Source organism: Ambystoma mexicanum, chromosome 3q, assembly GCF_040938575.1.
Source record: "Ambystoma mexicanum isolate Mex_15411 chromosome 3q, UKY_AmexF1_1, whole genome shotgun sequence".
In the NCBI taxonomy this organism is placed as follows: domain Eukaryota; kingdom Metazoa; phylum Chordata; class Amphibia; order Caudata; family Ambystomatidae; genus Ambystoma; species Ambystoma mexicanum.
This window is the reverse complement of record NC_090926.1, coordinates 207,002,480-207,025,783: the sequence shown is the minus strand read 5'-3', so window position 1 is coordinate 207,025,783 and position 23,304 is coordinate 207,002,480. Positions and strand designations below refer to the sequence as shown.

Genomic DNA, 23,304 nt, shown 5'->3' with positions numbered 1-23,304 from the left:
GACTAAGCACAGTGAGTTTCGGGCACCTCCCTCACCGCCTGCTCACCCCAGACACTTGGGCGCCAGAGGCGGCCTTCAGTCCTGAAGCCCGCCAAAGGCATGGAAAAAAAGGGACCAAACCTGGTTTGGCATGCAGAGACAAACACTAGAAGGACCTTTCCAAAAAGAAATGGCGAAAAAAGAAGACTGGGAGCAGTTTAAACAAAGGGGCTTAAGGCGCCATCTTGAAAAACATGGCTCCCGTGATTTTTTGCTACTGGTGTTTCGCGATCGGGAAAATCATGGTAGTTCGTTGTAAAACTGCTGCCACCAGTCATTTCCATACAAAATGGTAGCATTTGACTGCTACATTAGATTCTAGACACAGGGGATACTAGGTAACGCCTAACGTCAATTTAACCTTACATTCTCTGGGAAACAGTAGTTTATCCCAGATAAGGTATTCAAACCTTTGGGAAGTCTAAAGAGACATCCCTGTGCTACTGCACTGAAGGTGCTGTGTAACACACATGAAAAGATGCTTATGGAGTTATCTTAAAACTCCATAATCAAAGAACAAAAACACACATCAAAATACATGAAAGAGTGGGGAAAGAGGCTAACACTCTTTCCAGGTAAAAAAAATCAAGTCCTCAAAATCCAGCAAAGTTGCTGGGGTTCTCCAAGGTGAAGGGAATTAGCAGATTTTTGAGAATTCTCCCTAACAGCAGTGGATTGGTAGGTCGAGATACGCCTACCGCTGGCGTGCAGCCTTCCTTCGCTGCTTCCGTCGAGGAGCGCCCCAGGGGTATGTGCTTGGGTGTAGGCGTGTGTGCTGTCGTCGCCTAAGGCTTTCCCCATAGCAGCGCACTGCAACTGCTTTCGGGGATGGGGAAAGGCGCTCGGGAACCAGAAGGTTCCCTCGTGTAAACTTCGGGCTCCGTATCAGAGCCTCTGCTGCCTTGGCCTTCTGGATCTGACTCTAGTCCTGAAGCGGTCTCCAATTCCGCAATCATGGCGTGTGCCACCCAGCGCTTTCTTCGGCACTCTTTAAGGGTTTTATGTCTAAAGAGCTTGTAAGATGCGCAGTGGGACTCTAGGTGATTGCAGAGAGGGCAGTGGTTACACACTATCTGTCTTTCCACATGAACATTTGATAGCATATCGGGAAACATTTCAACAGAGTGCGCTCCATGGTGAAATGTTGAGAAAAAGGCAGCAAAACAAGAACAGTAGAGACTGGGAATGGGGGCAGGCATTCTCTAGATCGAAAGGATCAGTCCCCCCCACTCTGCCTACGGGTAGGCCAAAGCCAAGTGTAGGCCAAAGCCCATTGCTAGAACGAAAGTCTGTTTGTCTCTGAAAATCAGTCGTCGAGATAATTCCAAATGTCAGCCATCGAGGAGATGCGTTGAACGGTAACCGGTGTTAGGCAAAGTTTGAATGCAGTACCCTCTAGGAACACTACAAACAACTATGACTACAGGTATAAGTAACCCAACCTTTGAAATAAGCTTGTACTACACAGTTCTGGTAGCGTGTTGAGCAGCCAGGCTTATATCAAGAGGAGAAATGTGAGCTGTAGTGGAGTTACACAAAGATTCACAGTTACAGGTATTCAAATAGACTCTTACACTCAAGGTTTCTTGCATTAACAATTAATAATTTATCAGTCAGTTATACAGCCTTCTTCAGAAGGGAGCAATATAATATTAACACACAAATAAACTTCAATACTGTACACTCTGAGTTTCTGAATCAATAGAGACCCTTTTGGGATGGCCCACAGACACAACCTACACCCACAGGTGACTTCAATAACAAGGGTGCTGGGGACATTAATACCTTACTGTTGGCATACAGAATACTCTTTAAAAAGTAATTAAAAGGCAAAAGTTATTCGAACACAAGAAATACAAATAGTCATAAGCCGGGCAAATACTTTCAGAGAGCTCTGAGAATAGTCATTGAATTCAATAGGCTAAGCCAAAGTCAATAGGCCAAAGTCTTTGTATAGGATTCTGCACTTCAGGTAAGTAAACGGAAAAGTCTTTGCACAAGTTCTTAGGAGTCTTTGGTAAAAAGAAGAATCAAATGTAGGTCTACATGCAGATTAGACTTGTGAGTTGCAGAAGTTACAGCACTTCTACAGTAAGAGGTAAGTTCTCTTAGGCTAGTTTTACAGTACCTTAGTAAAGAAGAAAAAGATGCAGCTGAAAGCTTCTGTTCCTGTACAGCTCTGCAGATCTCACTGTTCCTGGGCCTCAGTTGTGGGGACAAGACGGAGGACGTCGGGGGACTGGCACTGCCAAAGCTGGCAACTGGCAAACTTTACTTTGTGGCTGTTTTGCGTTTCAGCTCCTTGCGGTTCAGCAAATAGCAATAAGCGCAGTTCTGGGCTGTCAAGGTGGACTTTCCTCACATCGGAGGTCCCGCACTCAACTGAGGGGGGGTCAGCCTTGGTTAGTTCTGCTTCGTGGGAGTCCAGAGGATCTTCCAAAAGCTTTAGGCCAGTTTACCAGCAAGGCACACAATCTGGTGTCCCTGTGCCTGGCTCTACGGTTTCCTGCAGCACTCTGAGGAAATGCAACTAGCTCCGAGATGGGTGTCCAGGTGGCTTACTTGGAAGTTAATTGGTCCTACCAACTCAAAAGGGAGTAGACGTCCTTTGCAGGGCTTCTCTGTCGATGCAAGCTTGGCGAGTCGGATCTGCAGCAGGGCTTCACCGGGCAAACCAACAGCCCAGGAGTTGCAGCAGCTGTCCTCTTCAAGCTCTTCTTCGGGTCCTTCGTCCAGTGGTCGACTCTGACTTCCAAGCCAAGAGACTCGCCTTTTATTCAGTTCTCTCCCATTCATTCGAGCATAGCTGCCACTCAGCCAGCAGGGTGGCTTCCTTGCCAGACAGTCAGCCAGCCAATCGTCACAGAGTGCATTTGGGTCTCCAAGGAGACTAAGAACAGGGAGTTTCGGCACCTCCCTCACTTCCTGCCTACCCCTGGAGCCAGAGGCGGGTTTCACTCCTGAAGCCCGCCAAAGGTGAATGAACAAAGACCAAATCTGGTTTGGCACGCAGAGAAAAACTCTAGAAGGACCATTCCACAAAGAAAAGGTGAAAAAAGACTGGGTCTCGTTTTAACAAAGGAGGCTCAGGCGCCATCTTGAAAAACATGGCTCTGCGATTTAACGTTACCGGAGCTGCGATCAGTTCGCGGTAAATCATGGTAGTTCATTGTAAAACCACTGCCAACAGCCATTCTGAGAAGAAAGGGTAACATTGGACTGTTACATCAGTAACTAGACATAGGGGATACTATGTAACCCCTCCAGCACTATTGTAAGATAGGGTGTGCTGGGTCTAGAAATGTACAGGGCTAAGTGAAGTCAATTTCACTCCACTGTTCTGGGAAACAGTAGCTGATGCCAGAGAAGGTATTTAAACCTTGGGAAATCTGAAAGAATTCCCTGTGACACTGCGCTTTGTGACAATTGTGAAAGAGGATGCTTATGGAGTTTGCTAGACTCCATAACCAAAAAGAAACACACAGAAAACACATTGAATTGAAAAGTTCAAAGTCCCAAAGTTTAGCAAAAGAACTGGAGGGCTCAAAGGTGGGAGTAACTGGCACATTTTTGATAATTCTCCCTAACAACTGGTAAGTAAGATAAAGAGGTAATTAACTCCAAAGTAGATTTTGCTACGGACCTCTGCGATTACAAACTATCCACAATGGCAGCAAAAAATTATCTGAGGGACTTTGACGGGTGAGGCTTCATGGGTACAGTGGATATCACACTAAGGATAGAATTACAGACACCCCCTGTCGACATCCCTTTTCGAACTGTGAAAACCTCATGTGCAACACTCTGCAGCTACCACTAGTTATCGGCCTATGCAAAGCATGCGATTCTAAGCAGACGCACAAGCCTCAGAAACAATTATAAAAACCCACTCAATACGTATGGTATACAAACCAAAGTATAACCTTATTTAGATTACAATAAGCAGTCATGGTGAGTTAAACCACATTCAGAATAGCATTAAGCTGTTCTTGGAGAGTAAAACCAGGTTAGGTATACTTTCAGAATACAATAATTCTAGGGCAGTAGGCCCCATTGGTCCCGATATACAGTGTTATTCACTTTCAGAATCACTTAGTTAGACCAACACTGTTACTAGTATATCTTGCAACATATGTAACTTTCTTCTATTATGAATGGATACAGTTATGTTACTTTGTAGAACACAGTTCAGAGGAAGTAACGTAACTTGTATACTATCTTGAGGCCTAAAGCTACTCAAGGGTAAGTATGCACACAGGAAACTATTTTAGAAGTGCACTAAAGCAATTCAGGGAAAGCAAACCCAACAAGTGAGTAATTTACCATGTCCTCTTCTAATCACACACTGAGTTACTTCAGTCAGCCAAGTATGTTCGCCCATATCCCTGCAGGCTGTCGGCGTGTTACAAATAAATACATTAAATAAATACGAGGGATTATTGAAATTAGCTCAGCAATATTACATTTTAAGACGAGCAGTACAACCTATTGGTATCTAAACAATTACATTATTTTGATTAAAGGAATAGACAGTTTAACCAAGGAGACTTTTCAGAAGTGAAGGATACAATTCTAGGGTAAGTAAGTAAGAACTCGAATGGCTATTTTTGAAATGCTCTGAAGCAGATCAGGGAAAGCAAAACCTAATAACACACCATAATAACAACCACAATTTAAAGCTAGTAAAATTACTTCTATACTTTTTAAAGGAGCAACCAGCAAATTGAAGGTAAGTATTAACTTTTAGACAGTTTGTAACTTTTTCTATTACAGAGATACAGTTACCACACTAACTTCTTCACAAGTAAGTACTTTCAACACTCAAGACAGAAGCCTCATCATTAAAGTCTTACCCCAGCAGAGCATGAGTTTTCTCAGAGGCAGAAGAGGGACTGTAGTGGTCTAGGAGACAGTTGTAGGCAGGTCAGGATAGGTTTCAGTTGCAGCAAAGTCAGAGTTCCAGAGGATATAATCTTCAACAATTAAGTATTAGCTTTAAAATTAGTCAAAAGTTTTCAGAGACTTCACAGAAGGCTCCTTTATATGCATTCCAGCATTAGGCCTGGGCGATTGGTATGGGCAAACTCCCAAATACTTTAATCACTCACTCAGCCTCACAGGATAAACGCAAGACTTAAGGCAAGTATTAACCAAGCTAACAGTATGTCAGCAGAAAACAAGAGATTTTGGGTGAATGCCTTCAGGATGCAGCAGCACAGGATCCGGTTCTTGGTCTGGAGACTGAAGAAATTAACACTAAAGGAAAACTGGGGCAGTCATCAACGGGGGAGGCTTCCAACAAAGGGTTATTTGTTACTTCTTGTGGCTCTGTTGATTTGGTGCCCTCTTACAGGTAGCTGATTAACGAATATTGCCCATTGGATTCTCTTCACTCTCTCGATCTTACAATCTGGTGAGGGAACTTCAGGGATTCAAATCGAAATCGGACTTCTGAAGACCATGCCCCACACTCTGGCTCGAGTTCCCAGCAAAGTCGCAGCATGTTGAGGGATGATGGCTAAAAATGCAGGTCTTCTTGAGACAAGTGGATCTCACCAGCCTCTGCGTAGGAGTCGTCGCATTCGAGACCCCCACGTCGATTGGAAGGAAGGGTAACTTCAGGCTCAGGTTACACAGCAGGCTCTCAGGACGCTTGAAATGGTTACAGCCACCGTTTCTTCATCTTCCTCTTTGGATTTCGTTCCAGTGGTCGACTTGTCAGCAACTTCCAGGATCAGAGTATTTATCAGGAACTACCGCACAACTTCTGCAAACTCTCCCTGCAGTTTACAGAAAGGGGCGGTCTGGCTGTCCAATCAGGACAGCTAGCTGCTCCCCCTTCCTCAGGCAAGGTGAAAGAAAGAGCTGCAGAGTTTCGGACTACTAGCTTTTTTCCAGCCTTCACAGACACTCTGGAGCATCGGCAGGGAAAACAAAGGATTCCCACTGAAGACAAAACTCCCACCAAGATCCTTCCCACCTATAACAACAGCCTCAGAAACAACAAGCAACTGAGAAACGCAAAAAAGAAGGAGTCCAGCATTCTAGGAGAATTGTGGCCGGCCTGTGTATTATTGCAGCAGATTTGACAGCCTGCGAGCAATAATGACTAGTCATAAGAGTAGTTTCACTGTCACCAGCCATTGAAGTTAACTTGTAATAGTAACATAAATGTCACCAGGTAAGTGAGAAAGGGGATACAGTGCATCCCCCTAGCACTACACAAGCTGGGGTATGCTGGCTGACTATATAAAATGTAAAGGGGATAGAAATCCCACTTTACCCCTTGAGAACAGTAGTTCACCCAAGTACATTAAAGAGAAATTAAAAAGGGAAGCCCAAAGGGGCAACCCAGCTTAAGTCCAAAAGTTATAGGAAGGTATAACTCCAATCACACACTATGGAGAGACATAAAAAGGTCACCCATAAAACGAGTAAAATTCTAGGAACAAGATTCCCACTCACCTAGGGACAAGGAAACGTTATTACCAAGTCCAAGGAAACATTATTACCAAGTCCAAGGATACATTATTACCTTGTCCAAGCAAAAGGTTCTGGGTTGACACAGGTCAGGAAGATTTTCCCCATTTCTAAAAATCCTACCTGACACAAGGCACTAGCAGTCATTCCAGCATGGCACCATTAAAGAGTGTCTCTGAAATGCAAAACACCTTTGAAATATTTGGTAAGTGGCCTCCCCATGTTCCAGTGGTGTCATGAACAATAATGGAGCCGGCAGATTATCATGTTTGCTTTAAGAATATGAAAAAGCAAAGCAACTGTGCAAAGAGTTGTGTACTGTGCACTGCCAGTGGAAGCCTGTACGTCAACCAAATACAAGACGCAACATGGGCAGGTGGAGCCCATGCTTCACAAATGTATTGATCGTCTAATGGGCCTCCCACTGAATAGACAACATGGCCAGCAGTAGATTCCACTGCATAAGACCAATTCTAAAATTCTGCATGCATCTCTCTGCTTTACCATAAAGACCATGCCCTCTTATAAGAGTATCCCTATTCCACAACCCACATAAAAGTTTTAGGCCTTCTATGCATGCTCCATTCAGCTTCAGCCTTCATGAAAGGATGAGCCTTCCTACTCCTATTAAGCAAGAATTTCTTTTTTTGTGTATGTTGGGACCACTTTTAGTGCCCCTCACATTTTTGTTTTTACCCCATTTTTATTTTTTGATTGCTAACTTACTTTTCGTGATCAGAGACTTTTACTGGCACCCCTCTGCCATTGCAACACCTTTTGGCACATTCTGTGCAAATGGCTGTGGGTTGCCCATAAGGGCACCCCATTTGTGCCGGAGGGTGATTGTATCAGCCTACCTTGGTTTCAAGGAGTAGACTGGTAGCAGCTGTAATTTAGTTTTGGTGCAAGCCATTTTACAGCAATGGGATCCATAATGTAACTTTCTGTTAGCCGTTGTGGTACCAAATTATTTTTATTTATGCCCTGTACTTTACCATTTTGGGGGAGGACTTAAAAGGTCTGTTCTTCAAACGTGGGCTCTTTTTTAGCCCACATGGCAGCCTCCATGTTTGTTTTTACTGGTTTATACGAATCCCAGTCTCACACTTAGAGACTGGTCTCCGGTATTGAGTGTGTTATAAAATATTAATTTAATTGATTAGATGCCCATCCATGGCCTTCTGCCAACTCCCCATGTGTGCAAGGTGTGAGGGGTCAGAAATGCAAGACGGACACAAGTTTTCTGAAGGTTTGCCATTTATTAAATGAAAAGGAGTTGGATAAACGCCTACGTTTCCCTGCCATAACAAGGAAGTCCCTGCCTAGCAAACTCAAACTAAAGAAATGACCTAGTGTACAAAAAGTCTCTGACCCCAACACTAATACACACAACATAATTATACAAGGAAGGTATGGCTAATTTTAGTTAAACAACATTTCTCAATTCAAACTAAACTTTTTGAAAGTACTCCTTGTGGCCAGGGTTGTGTTCCCTTCCCCTGCATTAATTTAAGGAATACTTTGAGCACAATTCTGATTCACCAACAGTCTGTTCAAGGTAACTCAAAGGCTCTTCTATCCACTGTGTCTTTCCACAGCAAATATATTTTCCTCTCACAATTCAGAACAATTGATGTTTTCCACAGTATTCTTGGAAAAATAAATGTCTGTTTCTGAGCACCAGTTCAAAACCAAAGCAATTCTTCTTTTCAAAATGTCCATTAATCATCAACATGTCACCCCTTCTTCAAATGAACTACTTTTGTCAAAAGTAGAACAGCAGAAGCTGCCACACTTGCCAATTGTCTGACAAAAGTGGAACCACGAACATGGCACCCTTAATGCCCCTTCCAGAGGTGGGAGTCCCTTATGAGAGGGTGGGGATTGACATAGTTGGTCCCTTAGACCCTCCAACTTCTCCAGGCAACTGGCTTATCCTGGTTGTAGTGACCATGCCACTAGAGACACCGAGGCCATACCAACGAGAACTGTTACTGCTAAGGCAGTTGCTAAGGCGCTACTTGGTATTTATTACTAGAGTATGTGTTGCCAAGGAGGTTGTATCCAACAAGGGGTCACATTTTATGTCCCACTACCTTCAAGCCATGTGGAAGCCTTGTGGGGTCATCTACAAATCCGCAATATTCTACCATCCTCAAATCGATGGGTTGGTGGAAAGGCTTAACAGAACCATGAAGAGCATGATTGGTGGTTTGGAAGAACCCCTTAGAAGAAAATGGGACCTTCTAGTGACTCAAGCTGGAGCGGGCTTTAGACCCTTGAGCTCCTCTATTGTCATCCAGCCAGAGGCGCTTTGGCCCAGATTAAGGAAGGGCTGGAGAGTGCTCGTCCCTTAAATCCAGTACGAATTACTGACTATTTGCTAGACCTCAGACAGAGGATGGCACACATGATAACAGAGGCTTCAGAAAACATGAAGGCTGGTCCAACCCTGGCTAAGCATTGGCATGACCAGAAAGCTAACATGGTGGAGTTACTCCAGACCAGCTAGTTCTTGTTATGGTCCCAATAAAACTAAGTTTTATAGGACACATGGACAGGACCCTTTAAGATTGTAGCCAAGCTTGGAGAGATAATTATTTGGTGGACTTGGACAACCCCCAAGGAGGCCCCTAGAGTCTTTCACACCAACTGGCTAAAGACTTATGTCCCTAGACCAGAAATAGGAGCTATGTTTCTAGCTTCTAATCAAGAAGAGAGAAAGAGTGAGCCTCTCCCCGATCTTCTAAAAGGACACTTCAGGTAGGTCTATAGAAGGGGTGGAAACCTCTTCTAATCTAACACTGCAGCAACAAGAGGAGAGAAAAGCTCTGTTAAATTAGTTTGCCCCTCTGTTTTCACTAACCCCAGGCCTGACCCCCTGGGGTCAGCATGAGATAGACACTGGCGATATTGTCCCTGTGAAAAGCAGGGCTACGGAATGCAAGATCATGCGAGGGATTCAGCGCCATGATGTCTTTATGGGCCTAAGTAGGTGCTCTACAAATGCAGATTAACATAACATAAAAGAGGTCAATAAGAGGCTTCACCTTGGAGTTACTGAACACTAAACTAGTCCATGGGCTAGCCCAGTTGTGCTAGTACCAAAAGCAGGGACCAAAGAACTAAGGTTCTGCATGGACTATAGGGCCTTGAATTCAGTTACCAAAACTGATGCCCATCCTTTGCCAAGAACTAATGAACTGGTGGATAAGCTAGGTTCAGCTAAATTCCTCAGTACATTTGACTTGACAAGTGGTTAATGGCAGATTGCCATGCCAAGGAGAAATCTGCTTGTTCTACCTCAGAAGGCCAGTAACGACTTAAGGTCATGCCTTTGGACTGAAAAATAAACCTGCCACTTTTCAAAGAAGGGTGAATCATGTTCTGAATGGTTAGGGAACTTCTGCATGGCATACCTGGATGATACAGCAGTGTTCAGCCCTACCTGGAAAGAACATCTTACCTATCTTGAACAAGTGTTGCAGGCTATTCATCAGGCCAATCTGGCCATCAAGGCAAGCAAATGTCATGTTGGGCAGAGTAAAGTGTGAGGAGGTGAGATCAAGCCATTACCTAACAAAGTGCAAGCAGTACAAGACTGGGCCACCCCTACTACTCAAACGAAAGTAAGAGTTTTTTTTAGAGCCTTTTTAGGACTCAGACCTTATTACAGGAATTTCTTGGAGAACTATGGGGCCATAGCTTCTCCTTTGAATACTGTATCATCTCTCGAATACCACCCACAAGAGGGTGAAGCGGAATGAAGACTGTGGAATGCATTTCAAGGGCTGAAAGAGGCCCTCTGTAAAGTTCCAGTGCTGAGAGCTCCAGATTACACTCAGGGCATCTTAGTGCAGACTGATGCATCCAATAGAGGGATTAGAGGAGTCTTGAGCCAAATGAATAGCAAAAGCAGGGATCACCCAATCTGCTTCATTGGTAGAAAATTAAAAGATAGGGAGACAAGGTAGGCAACCATTACATGAATGTTTTGCCATAGTGTGGGCTTTGAAGACGTTTGTATGGATCTACTTTCAGAATTGAAACAGAACATCAATCCTTGAGAGGGTTAATGCAGATGAAGGGGGAACATCCAAAATTCCTGAGGTGCCCCATTACTCTTCAGGGCTTTGACTTCACCACAGAGCACTGGTCAGGTACCCAACATAAGTATGCTGATGGTCTCTCCAGAAAGTATGACCGACTGGAACCAGAGATCCATCCAGGAGTGGATTAGATCCTCCTGTCCCTTAGTCGGGGGACGGGGATGGCAGTGTTAGGGAGATGTATCAGTTGTACGATTAATCCCCTCTCCTAGTGAGACCCCCAGCACTTTTTGCTGGACCTCTGAACCTGTTTCTTGTTCTCCTGAATGAGGGGAGCCTTTCCCCCTCATTCTTATTTGCTCTAACCATGGGAAAGCTGTTCTTTATGTTTTACCTTATTTTATGGAGTCTTGCTTTCCTGCATCTCTTAAAAGCACCTGTGTTTTACTTTTACATCACACAGCACGCTATGTGCAGTGTTGCTGAGGGCCCTTTGGGTTCTCCTTTTATATTCTTTAATTTTCTTTAAAAACGAACTACTGTTCTTAAGAAAAGAGGGATACTTTTTATTGTGCCTAAACCTTCACTTTTGAGAGATCAGCACACCCTACCTTATGTGGAGTGCTGAGCGGATACCTAGTATCCCCATTCTCTATGATCCTGTAACTTTTTTGCTACAGTGACAATCCTATAGTTGTGGCTGGTGGCAGTGTACATGTTCTACCGACTTGTGTGCAATTTTCCACTGCACGCTGTATTCATGGCTGCGGAGCATCACCTATGTACTAACATGATGCCTTTCTTTATTTTCGCCATTCCGTGTGTGGTTGTCCTTCATTAGCCCTTCTACCATCCTGGAAGGTGGGGGGTAGGTCTTGATGAGAGTTTGGTCATTGGCGGGAACTCTGTGTAGCCCGCTAAGGCTCCAGTGGGTCTTTAAGGACAGGAAGCAGGGGGAGGAGCCTAAAACCTCAGGTTCTTTATCTGCTGATGTACCTGAAGGGAACCAGTTCACACTTGGTGATGGCTGTCGTGACAGCTCAGCCACCCACTCCTTTCTGTAAACTGCAGAGAGTTTGTAGAGGTATGAATGGGAAATCCTGATGAAAGGTGTGGTTCTTTGGGCAGAAGACAAGTCGACCACTGGAACAGAAGATCTTTAGCAGAAAATGAACAGAGAAGCCGGAAAACCCTTCCAGTAACCACAAAGAGACCACTGCTGTCCTGACCACATTTTCTAATTGACAGAGAAGCTCTGACGAGAACAACTCTTTTCCTTTGGCTGGTGGGGCCAACTAGCCATAAGACGAGCTACAGAATGAGCCATCCCCAGACGTGCTGGGACCTTCCAAGGGCTGCAAACCACCCTTGCTCCAGCCTTGGGCTATTTCTGCAATCACTCTTTTTGCCACTGGATCTTACTCCTCTCTCCTCAAGCACTCCCTTGTGCACCCTCCCCTAAAAAAGCCTCCTGCAGCTCCTACCCGTCAGGCTAATTATCGGCCGATTCTGTCACTCCATTCCTGGGCAAGCTCTTGGAAAAGCTGGCCATTGCCCAGCTTCCTCTCCGCACTGAATCTGTTGGTTGTCTCCATGATCTTCAGTCTGGCTTCAGAACAGCCAGAGGAACGGAAACTGCTCTCCTAAACACCTGTGAAGATCTGCTCTCTAATCTTGATTCCAGCTCTCCCTTTGTCCTCATCCTGCTGGACCTTTCCTCTGCTTTTGACACAGTCAATCACCCCACCGTGATCAATCGTCTCTGTGAGAACCTGGGCATCACGGATCAGGCCCTGGCATGGCTGACCTCCTTCCTCCTGGACCGACTCTCCCAGGTCCAACTTGAGTCCTTTGTCTCCACCACACCTCTCTCCCCATGTGGTGCTCCCAGGGCTCTATCCGCTCACCCTGGCTCTTCAATGTCTATCTGGCCCCTTTGGCCCACCTGATCTCCACCTTCTCTCCTAACTTTCAGTGTTATGCCGATGACACTTGGCTCTCTTTCAGGTTTCCCTCAGCCTTCTCTCCTCCCTCATTAATTCCTGTCTATTCGCGATTCAGGATTGGTGCGCCTCCAATGCTCTCTGCCTTATTGCCAGTAAGACTAAAATCCTTCTCCTTGGGACCTCTGCACCCGCTTTCCTTCTCTCACTCTGGCTACCCTCCCTGGGGCCTCTACCCTTGCCTTCCTGTGAGGCAAAAAACCTTGGTGTCATCTTCGACCCCACGCTCTCCTCACATTATAGACCTTGCCAAGAAGGCCCACTTCCAGCTTCACCTCCTCAGTTACTGGCCCCCTGCACCGCTCGGACCTGCGCCGGACCAGCAAAGTTCCAGAAGCGGCTCAAAACCTTCCTTTCTCCTCTGCCTTCTCTCTCACTTCCTTGCTAGCCTACCTGTCCGCTGCACCGACTGGTTGCTTGGTACCCTCAGAGTCTCACTGGGTACCAGGCTCCTCCATGACCAGTGCTCTCTGCACTGCCACCTGGCCTACCAAGCTTTTAGGGGCTGTAACTAACCCCTACAGCCCCACCTGGCTCTTTGCACTTACCCAGAGATGTGCTGCACTTACTTTTAAGCCTGCTGCCTTGATCGCACTTTCCCCCTACCCACTGCCTTGCACTCCCCCCCCTCCCTTCCCCTGTACTTCTCATGTCGCACTTGCACAATCTAAATCACACAAGGCCTAGTAAGATCGTTTGCCCTGTCTTCCCTTTGTCTTCCCTCCCTTGTGGCGTCTAGAAGCACTTGTGTACAGGCGCATTATAAATACCATATCCTATCAATACCAGGGGACCTCCGACACAATTGCAGTGCATCATCTTCCAGTGCACAAATCCTCCCAAAACTTTGGTGAGCTCCACAGGCACGATCCCCCTCCTCAAAGTCCCCTCATCAGAGTGCAGGATTGACCGTGAGGTAACTGTTCACCCGTGGAGCCTGTACAAAAGGTGCCAAAACCGCAGACCGACATGGGATTCTGAAGAATTTCTTGCTGAGGGGTCTTTCAAGTCCCTCCTTTTGCCACCAGACCAAGGAAACAGGACACGGGGCCCATTTCAGCTGCAATGGAAGAATCTAGCTGCGTTTTTCTTCAATACTCCTGGTTAGGTCAAAATGGATGCAGTCACACTGCGTGAGACTACACAACACTTACCTGTTTGGTATTAGGTAACCCACCTTTTGGTGTCAGTCTGTACTACACAAGTTGGTAGTGTGACTGAGCAGCCAGGCCTACCTCAAAAAGGGGTAAAGGTTTAAGGGTAAAAAATGGGGGATTCGGCGGGACCCCCACCTTCAAAACAAAGACGAAGAAATAAATTGCATTTGAGGCACATTTTTGGTGGGGGGGGGATTTAATGGAAAGACATTAACCCCTGGAAGCTGCTGGCAAGTCGACCACTGGAACCAAATCTGAAGAGGAAGATTAAGAAAACGCAGCTGAGACGATTCCCGGCGACCGGTCAGTCTGCTGCGTAACCAGAGCCTGCTGTTACCCTTCATTCCAAGTGACGCGGGGGGCTCAAAAAACGACCACGACCCAGAGCCTGTGAGATCCACTAGACTCAACAAGACCTGCAGGGAGTCAATATCCCAATACCCGGCGACCTCGAGCCATTGTGCATTGCACGGTCTTCTGAATCAAGCTGAAACTTTGGTGGCATCCTGCTGGCCCTCCAGAGACGTGAATCAAGTCTGAAAAGTCCCCTCGATAGAGTGATGTACGTTACAAATGACGAGAATCTAATCAGCGATATTCAGTCTTCTTCTAGCTCATGAAAAATGTGCCAAAACCACAGAGCCACATCCAGCCATGAAGAAACTCTTGCCTGGAGCCTTCTCGGTTGATCCCTGCTGCAAAATCCCTTCCAAAGTTCTGTCTGTCTTCATGACATAGGAATCCATCAACCGGTTTTTGGCTGCGGATGCTGAAGTCTTCCGGCTGCAACTCTTCTTCTGTGCTGAGGTACTGTGTTGGCGAAGGTCTTTACACACCTTAAGCCTGTGTGATTTCTGTAAAGCTTTGGGGTGTTTCTGTGATTGGGAGTCCTCTCATACAACTCACCCATGCCCACTGCTGGAATCCTCCTACGGTGTCTCCTCAAAAGTGGACCCCAACTAACTTCAAAGTGAACTACTTACTTGTTTGAACAGTCTTCCAAGAAACTCTGACTTTTGCTGCAACAGAACCTTTTCCCGCCATACCTATTTCTGGCACGTAGACCACTAGGGTCCCTCTTTTCTGCCTAAGGGTGAACTCCTGCAATAGAAGGACTGGGTAAGAAAAGGATTCTGTCTTGAATTGCAAGTGTTTGAAAAGTACTTACTTGTGAAAGAGTTAGTTGGTAAATAACTCTGAAAGTGAACAGCTACATACGTTCTTACTTACATTGAATGTGTGTTTTGCCATTCTGAAAAGTATAAGACAATTTACTCACCTGTGAATTGGTTGTGCCTCTTTCCCTAAGGTAATGATGTTGGCTTCACTAACTATTTCTTTCAGAGAATAGGTGAATAAGTTCTGCAACTGGGTCTTGTTCCCCTAATTGGCTGTATAGCACGTTTAGAATAAGTCTGCCTTGGGTTTTACCTACCTGGAATAACATTGAGTTATTCATAAAGTGTAACATTGGGTTTTGCTTTCCCTGGTATGTTGGATAACGTTTCTAAAACAGTTTTCGGTTTACACCTACCTTTAAGTCGCTGATAGTGCCTTTAAAAAGTATATGGGTTCTCCCCACCTTGAGTTAGCTGTGTGCCATCCTAAAATAAGTTAAAGAGTTATTGCTTACCTCAATCTGTGTTCCACTGATCTGAAAAGCAACTGTAATCGTATACTACAAACATTAAGTTTTACATGCCTAGAATACCTGTGTGCCATTCTTAAAAAGGGTTCTTTAGGTGTAGCTGACCCTGGTCTGCCTGGTGTAATCATAAATTAGTGTAAAGAGTTCTTGCTTATCTTAGACTGTGTTCCACTGAGCAGAAAAGCAACTAATTGAATACACCACCACCTAGTATTACTGACCTAGTATAACTGTGCGTTAACATACAAGTATATAGGTTTCTACTGTGCCTTGAATGAGTGTTCACTGTTCAGAAAAGTATACTTGCAGGTTGGTTTACTGAGTGATTTCTTTGCTGAGCATCACGGTACTACCATTGTATTACAGAAAGTAATAGTAAAGTAACATGGTTTAACTCCCCATGAATAGGTGTGGCCTATACTAAATGTTTATGATACGGTCTGACTTCCCTAAAATGGTATCGGGTAATATGACACCCTCCAATATCGCCATATATATGGCCATGGGGTAAGGCCATAGACGATTAGTGGGGATAATCTATGGAGTTATTGGGACCGGGGGTTATCCAGCTCCATTAAAAAAAAATCTGGAGGTTGCAGGGGTGTCCCTGCAGGTTCCATGGCTTAATATCGGCACAAGAATATGGCGATATTTTTGTATGGCGATATTTATGCGGGGATATTAACACATTGAACCCCTAGAATTACTGTTAGGTTTTTTTGAACAAGGTGTATGCTTGGACCGGTGTACTCAAGCATAGTGTGTTTTTATAATTGTGGTTATACATAATGTGATAGTAATTATTTACCCAAGATTCATCTTGGCCTACTTGTATTGCAATATCCGCTTTATTCATACAGTACAGGGTGCTTCTTTGGGCCATATGTATGTATGTCACAATGTCTTTGTACCAAGCTACAGCCCTTTCTCTCTCTCTCTCTCTCTCTCTCTCTCTCTCTCTCTCTCTCTCTCTCTCTCTCTCTCTCTCTCTCCTAAAATGAGCCTGGCTGCTCCGTCTACGCTACCATATACTCAGGTGGTGCAGCCTTATACAAAGCATGGAGTCTTGTAATGTCTCACTTGAATGGTTTTACTAAGCCCTTAGTTGGACTTCAGAAAAACTGTCCTTACAGTTTCCACATGCAAAATGGAGGCCCCATGTCCTTTAAAAGCAGGACTTTACTGCTTATTTTACATAAGAACATTTTTGTTAAATCAATTTCGATATTGATTGTTTGCTATGGGCAATGATACCATTTTTGAGAGAACTTCCCCCCCTTAAAAAGAGTTTGGTTTGGCTTTCTTTTTGGTTTGTTGCATGTGCCCTACCATAGGGTTTGTGGTTGTACAACCCTCAACTGGGGGTTGCACAAAAATTGAACAGCTATGTAAATACTACTTCAGAACCCAAATTCCAATGAGAGAAGGAACAGATGCCACAAGAAGTGAAGGAGGAAGGAGGGGAAGAGTGTTGCGCATAACAAACATGTATAGCCAGTGGTGGGCAATTGCAAGTTAAATGTGTACGTGACTTTCTGGGGGCAGATCATAGCCAATACGCCTGCCCAAGCAGTGTCTTCAAGTGACTTCATCCCGCCTGGCCCCTTTCCCAGCCTGTCCTCACCTGTGTGCCGGTTGCTGCCATCCAGGCTGGCAAATTGTATGTAGTCCTCACGAGCATCAGCCCAGTAGATGCGACTGTTGACATAGTCCAGAGTAAGGCCATTGGGCCAGGTAATCCGGCTGTCCACAATCACACTGCGGTTTGTGCCATCCATGCCAATCTTACCGATCAGTGAATTGTCACCCCAGTCGGTCCAGTAAAGGTAGCTGGAATAGGAAGAGAAACACAGACCTAGCTGATGAAAAAAAATCTCAGTTCACATGAAGTGCAGATCTTCAGCATGATCAAAGGCATAAGGAAGTGAGCCCCTCCCAGCAACAACATGCGGTGTAAGCCACTTAAGACAACATAAGGTCGCTTGCTTCCTGACTCAAATCATATAGACAGGGTACCAAACAAAAATATCAAACCGCAAAACGTGTTATGAAGATTGGCAAGTTCAAAGTGAACCACTTTGAGATCATGTAGCAGTTCCTTTTTAGAATTTATTTTTTCTTCTTTGATGTTTTGAAGGGTATGTTTTTTTCATTGTGTTTTCAGTTGCTTTTAGTGTACATATTTTACTACCAGCATGACAAATGTTACTTACCCAGGCATAGGGCCTCATTACACGTTGCCCGGTAAGGGAATACCGTTACCGGTAACGAAATACCGGCAACGTTATTCTCCCAAGCCGATCACGACCCGGACCCACCGCTATTAGTGGACCCGTAATGTACGGTGCCACTAATGGCGGCGGGCCGTGTGCTCGCGACCCCCACACCGTAAATAGCACCATGGCACTAATAGCACGCAATCACAACCCATGCGTACATGGCAATACCGGCATCCCAAAGACCCAAAAAGCAGTTACCGGCATGGCGCTAATAACAGCAACGAAAACCACACGTTAACAGACCTGAGCAGTGTTCCCATCTGCCACAGGTGGACACAATCAGCACAGGTGGAGGCAATGGAGACAGGCAGCACTTAAGAGCACACCACACCCCTTCCCACACCCCTTCCCACAGCAAGATGGTCCCAATACCAGCAGCATGACATGGGCCTGTGTACATGATTGCAGTGCAGCACCAACAACAGGCAGCACAGATGAGACGAAGGAGGAGGAGGAGGAGGGCAAGACTGGCGTAGCAAGCACCACCAGGGCACCCAGAAATACCACAAGGGCAGCCAACAAACCCCCAGATTCAAGGCGAAGATGACCATGGCATGTGTAAGGCACAACTAAATGTGCATCTGATAGAATGTGCCCATGTCACTATGCAACCACCAGATGAGCATGATGTGGATGAGTATGGGTGAAATGCTCCGCCAGGACATGCAAGAGGCGATGGCACGGCGGGACAGGATCTGTGTCAGCATCTGAATCAGGAATAGCATCATGTACAAAGGTGGGATATCATGGATGGAGAGATGTGCATTGTTGCCCTTGTGCCCATTTTGAGGCCCACAAAGGCCCCTGTCCCAAAGAAAATAACACATACACAATGATGGAGACCATGCCTGTGTTTCAACCTCAGAACAGTGCATTTCAAACATAATGTGAACCGAAAGTGCATGACCCCAACTGTGCAAACGCCCTTACCCCCATCCCCCCACAACACTCCCACGTGAGCCTCAAGGTGTGACAGTGTCCCTCTCCACATGTGGCAGATAGTCCTTGATGGCCCTATTTGTCAGTGCCTGCTCCGTCTTCGGGTGGTTGCGATGTGATGCGCCTCAGGTTGCGCATAGACCGGTGTAGGGGGCTAGTTTGCCGTGAACTCCCTGAGGAGGCGGGGCCCTGTTCTTCCTGGGTTGGGAGTGGGCATCTGCGCTCAATTGCATCTGCAATGTGGTTCATGGCCTGCCTTAGTTGGGCCATTTCATCGCAGATCCGGTTGGTGCATGCCTCCATGCACTCCCTTGTCTGCTGTGCAAATGCACCAATGTCCTCCCTCAGGCGCCCTGTCTCAGCCACATGTTGCCCTACTAGACCAGTGATTTCGGTCTGCCGCTGAAAGATGGCTGGTAGGTCATGTTGCATGGTGGCTGCCGGTGGGATGGCTGATGCGCCTGGATCCATTGCACTGGCATCAGGTGAGGATACCTGGGGGCTCCATGACACATCTTGGTTGTGGGTGGGTGATCCGCCTTGGCCAAACGGACCTGGTGTGAACATCGGGCTTGACAGTAAGGGGCGTGTCGGTATGGGGCTCTGACTCAGATCCTCAATGCCAGGTGCTACCTCCGCATCCGAAAGTGGGGCAGTGGCTGCTGCCTCACCCGTTGAGCTGGTGGCTGCAGAGTGCACTCCCTCAATGCTGCCTTCACTTGCTGGGACACACTCCCGTGGGTGCCACGACAGCAGCAGGCATGGCCTCTGGCTGCGTCAAACTGCTGCTCCTGATGCCTTTGTCCCTGTGATCATGGTCACTCCTCCTGAGTCCCCTAGAGGATGTGGCGGTGTCCCCCGTGGCATCCCTCCTGGCTTTTTTCCTGGGTGCGGGAGCAGGTGTTGAAGTGTGTGGATCCTCAGTTACCGTGTGTGATCCTGCAGGGGTGACAAAAGGGGTAAATCATCATCTATGGGTCGACCTGCCTTATGCAGGATGCATACGTCATGCCGTCCAATGGATTTGGGGCTCTTCGGTGTGGAGGCAGGTAATGGGGATGTTGGCTGGCTCATGCATGATTGGCCCTATTTTGGACGGGTATGTGGTGATGCATGCATGTCCGTTTGTGGCTGGATCCACGGCATTCATATGGACACATGATTGGGGGACCCCTCACCCTTCACTGCGCATTGTTTGGTGTATACACTCACCTCCATCGGATGAAATGGCCACGCCAAGCTCCATATCTCCGACACCTTCGATCGATTCGACTCCAATCGTGGAGGCACATATCTCCTCCCACTCCTTCAACTTCAATGGGGACTCTGCGCCACCTCATGTGCCCATTGCCATGTTGCGGTTCACCGATAATATATTCCGCACACGGACCCGGAGGTCGTCCCACCTCTTGCGGCAGTCCTTCACACTCCGGGTGGTAGTGCCCACCGCACTGACTTTTTGTGCGACTTCGTCCCAGATGGCCTTTTTCTTTAGGAGGGCCTCCCTCCGCATGTCATTCACAAACACTACTTCTGCATTGGCAGCAAGTGTGGTGGTCAGCATCACAAGCTCCTCATTGGAAAAATTTTCTTTGCGCTGGCGATCAGCTGTTTTTTTTAGGGCCTTCGGCATCTTCGGGCTATCCGGTATGGTTCCTGGTCGGAGTTCCCTGGATATATGTCCTGGATGCAGAGGATGGCAATGGATTGTGTTCTTAAAGATGGCCGCCATGCTCTTTCCCGTTCCTGTGCGATGGCATAATTTCCGGTTCCGCTTTTTAACTTTGACCGGTAATAGCGGTGACCGCTATTTACAGGTGGCGGGAGGGCGGAGGCGCTATCGAGGGTTTGGACGACGCCGGTAAGGGGCGTTTTGGGGAATTTAGCGGCAGGGCGGTACGGTCATTTACGGCATGGCGCTATGCTCGTGTCCGCGTACTCGTGATGGGACGCTATTAGCAGCCTCTTGCGAGGGCGGACACTCTGATGGCGCCATGCCATTAAATTCCGATTTTTACCGGACAACGTGTAATGAGGCCCATAGTCTTTCTGGCGCCTGTATCTGTTTAGAGTCACATGCTATGCATATTCCTCCATCTACTGGAAGGTGTCAAGATGGATTTGTTATATCAGCTCTGGGGGAGCTGTCTTTTGTTTCAGTTTATTCACACCGAATCAAGGTCGGCAACAGAGTGGCAAGGCTTAGTTTTAGGAAGGTGTGAGAGTGATCTAGGGCTACAATGCAATACACATTGCAACATCAGTACTTCTAGTTGAACAGGCAAGTATAACAATATACAATAGTTAATAGGAAAGATTATTTTAGCACTTTTCTCTCCAAAGATGCCCATGGAACCCCATTCTTTCTGCTCATTTTGAACTCGGTCGTGACTTTTGGAGCTCAGTAAAGTCTTCTGTTTTACTTCTGTTGCCAGTTCTGCTCATTCATGTTGGGAAACTTGGTAGTACCAGATACTGTGAGCAATGAGATACTGTCGGTCTTTATGAATTCTTGAATTTTTACTATTGAACACATCACCTTTCAGTGAAGAGCAGTTAAGATTCTTTGTGCTCTTATAACCATTAATACAATGGCCTTTGGGTTACTTTCACAATGTGCCTATGACAAGCTGGTCGCAGTTGGGTGATGTTTTACAGTTTGTGATATTTTTCTCATATGCAACTAAAGGCCAAATGAAGAAAAGGTGAAGACTTCAGCGGGACAGACCCTTCAAGACACCTCACGGGACTGAAGAAAGATTGTGCCAATGGAAGTCACCACGGTCAGGTGGTGACAGACAATCATACAGCAGTGAACACAGAAGCAGCTCCAGAAGCGCTTCCATTGGAGTGAGATGGCTGAAATTGCAGGTACTGCCGGTTTGTGACTACTGTTTCCCAAAGCAGTAAAAATGAAATTGACTTTACTTACCATTGTAAACTTGCAAGACCCAGCACACCCTATTTTACAATAGAGTGCTGGAGGGGTTACTTAGTATCCCCTGTGTCTAGCTGCTCATGTAACATTTTTATATTACCCTTCCCTCACAGAATGGCTGGTGGCAGTGGTTTCATTCGAACTACCATGGTTTGCATTTACTGCAGGTTGCATTTGCAGCCAAAGTAAAGCTACCACGGAAGCCATCTTTGTCAAAATGGCACCCTTTCGTATTCTTTCCCTATTTCTTTGTGGAAAGGTCTTTCTAGAGATTTTCTCTGAGCACCAAACCAGGTTTGGTCTCTTTGTTCATTTGTGCCTTTGGTGGGATTCAGGAGTGAAGCCCGCCTCTGGCTTCAGAGTATCTGGGGTTGACAGGAAGTGAGGGAAGTGCCTGGAACTCCCTGTGCTTAGTCTCCTAGGAGACCCAAATGCACTCTGTGGTGATTGGCTGGCTGACTGTCCGGCAAGGACAGCCACCCTGCTGGGCGAGTGACAGCTAGGCTGGAATGAATGGGAGAGAACTGAATGAAAGGCGAGTCTTTTGGCTTGGAAGGCATAGTCGACCACTGGACGAAGGAACCGAAGAAGAGTTTGAAGAAGACACCTGCTGCAACTCCTGGACCGTTAGTTTGCCTGGTGAAGCCCTTCTGCAGTGCCAAAATGCCAGATTCACATCGACAGAGAAGCCCCTGCAAGGACGACCTCTCCCCTTAAGTTGGTGGGACCAATCACCTCTAAAGTAAGCCCCCTGGACATCCATCTCGAAGCTGGTTGAATTTCCACAGAGTGCTGCTGGAAACCGTATAGCCAGGGAGACGAACACCAGATTATGTGTGTTGCTTTTAAGCTGGCATAAAGCTTTCGGAAAATCCTCTGGACTCTCAGGCGCAGGACTGACCAAGCCTGAGCCCACTCAGCAGAGTGTGGGACCCCAGAAGCCAGGACAGTCCATCTTGACAGCCAGGAATCACGTTGTTGCTATTTGCGGTAGTCGCGAGGAGCTGAAATGCGAAACAGCCACTGCAAGTGAAGTTCGCCGGTTGCAGGTTTTGGCAGTCCCAGTGCATCACAGGAGTCCCCCGACGTCCTGCCTCTTGTCCCCATGACTGAGGCCCAGAAACAGTGAGATCTGCACAGCTGCACAGAAACAGAAGTCATCAGCTGCATCGTTTCTTCTTTATCAAGGTACTGTAAACCAAGTATAAGATAACTTAACCTCTTACTGTAGAAGTGCTTCTAACTTCAACAACACACAAGTCTAATCAGCTCGTGGCCCTACATTCGATTCTTCTTTTTTATCAAAGACTCCTACGAACTTGTGCAAAGACTTTTCCATTTACTTACTAGAAGTGCTTCATCCTATCCAAGACTTTTGCCCACTGACTTTTGCTTAGCCTATTGAATTGTATGACTAAGAGGATCAAAAAGTATTTGCCCTGATTAAGAATATTTTTGGTCTCTAGTTGTTCTAATAACCTTTGCCTTTTACCAACTTTTAAGAGTATTCAGAATGCCAACAGTAAGATATTAATGTCCCCAGCACCGTTGTTATTGAAGTCACCTGTGGGTGTAGGTTGCGTCTGTGGGCCATCCCAAAAGGGTCTCTATTGATTCAGAAACTCAGAGTGTACAGTATTGAAGTTTATTTGTGTGTTAATATTATATTGCTCCCTTCTAAAGAAGGCTTTATAACTGACTGATTAATAATTGTTTATGCACGAAACCTTGAGTGTAAGAGTTTATTTGAATACCTGCAACTGTGAATCTTT

The 23,304-nt window shown here is 46.2% G+C and overlaps 1 protein-coding gene across 2 annotated transcripts in view; it reads right to left on the bottom strand.

The window, feature by feature from the left end:
• LRP1 (LDL receptor related protein 1) overlaps window positions 1–23,304 on the bottom strand; it is a 1,300,039-nt gene that overhangs the window by 319,969 nt on the left and 956,766 nt on the right. For both annotated transcript variants that reach the window (XM_069653565.1, XM_069653566.1), the window contains exon 60: window positions 17,001–17,206. In XM_069653565.1, the coding sequence (XP_069509666.1) occupies window positions 17,001–17,206 (206 nt within the window). The remainder of the gene's footprint in view (window positions 1–17,000; window positions 17,207–23,304) is intronic.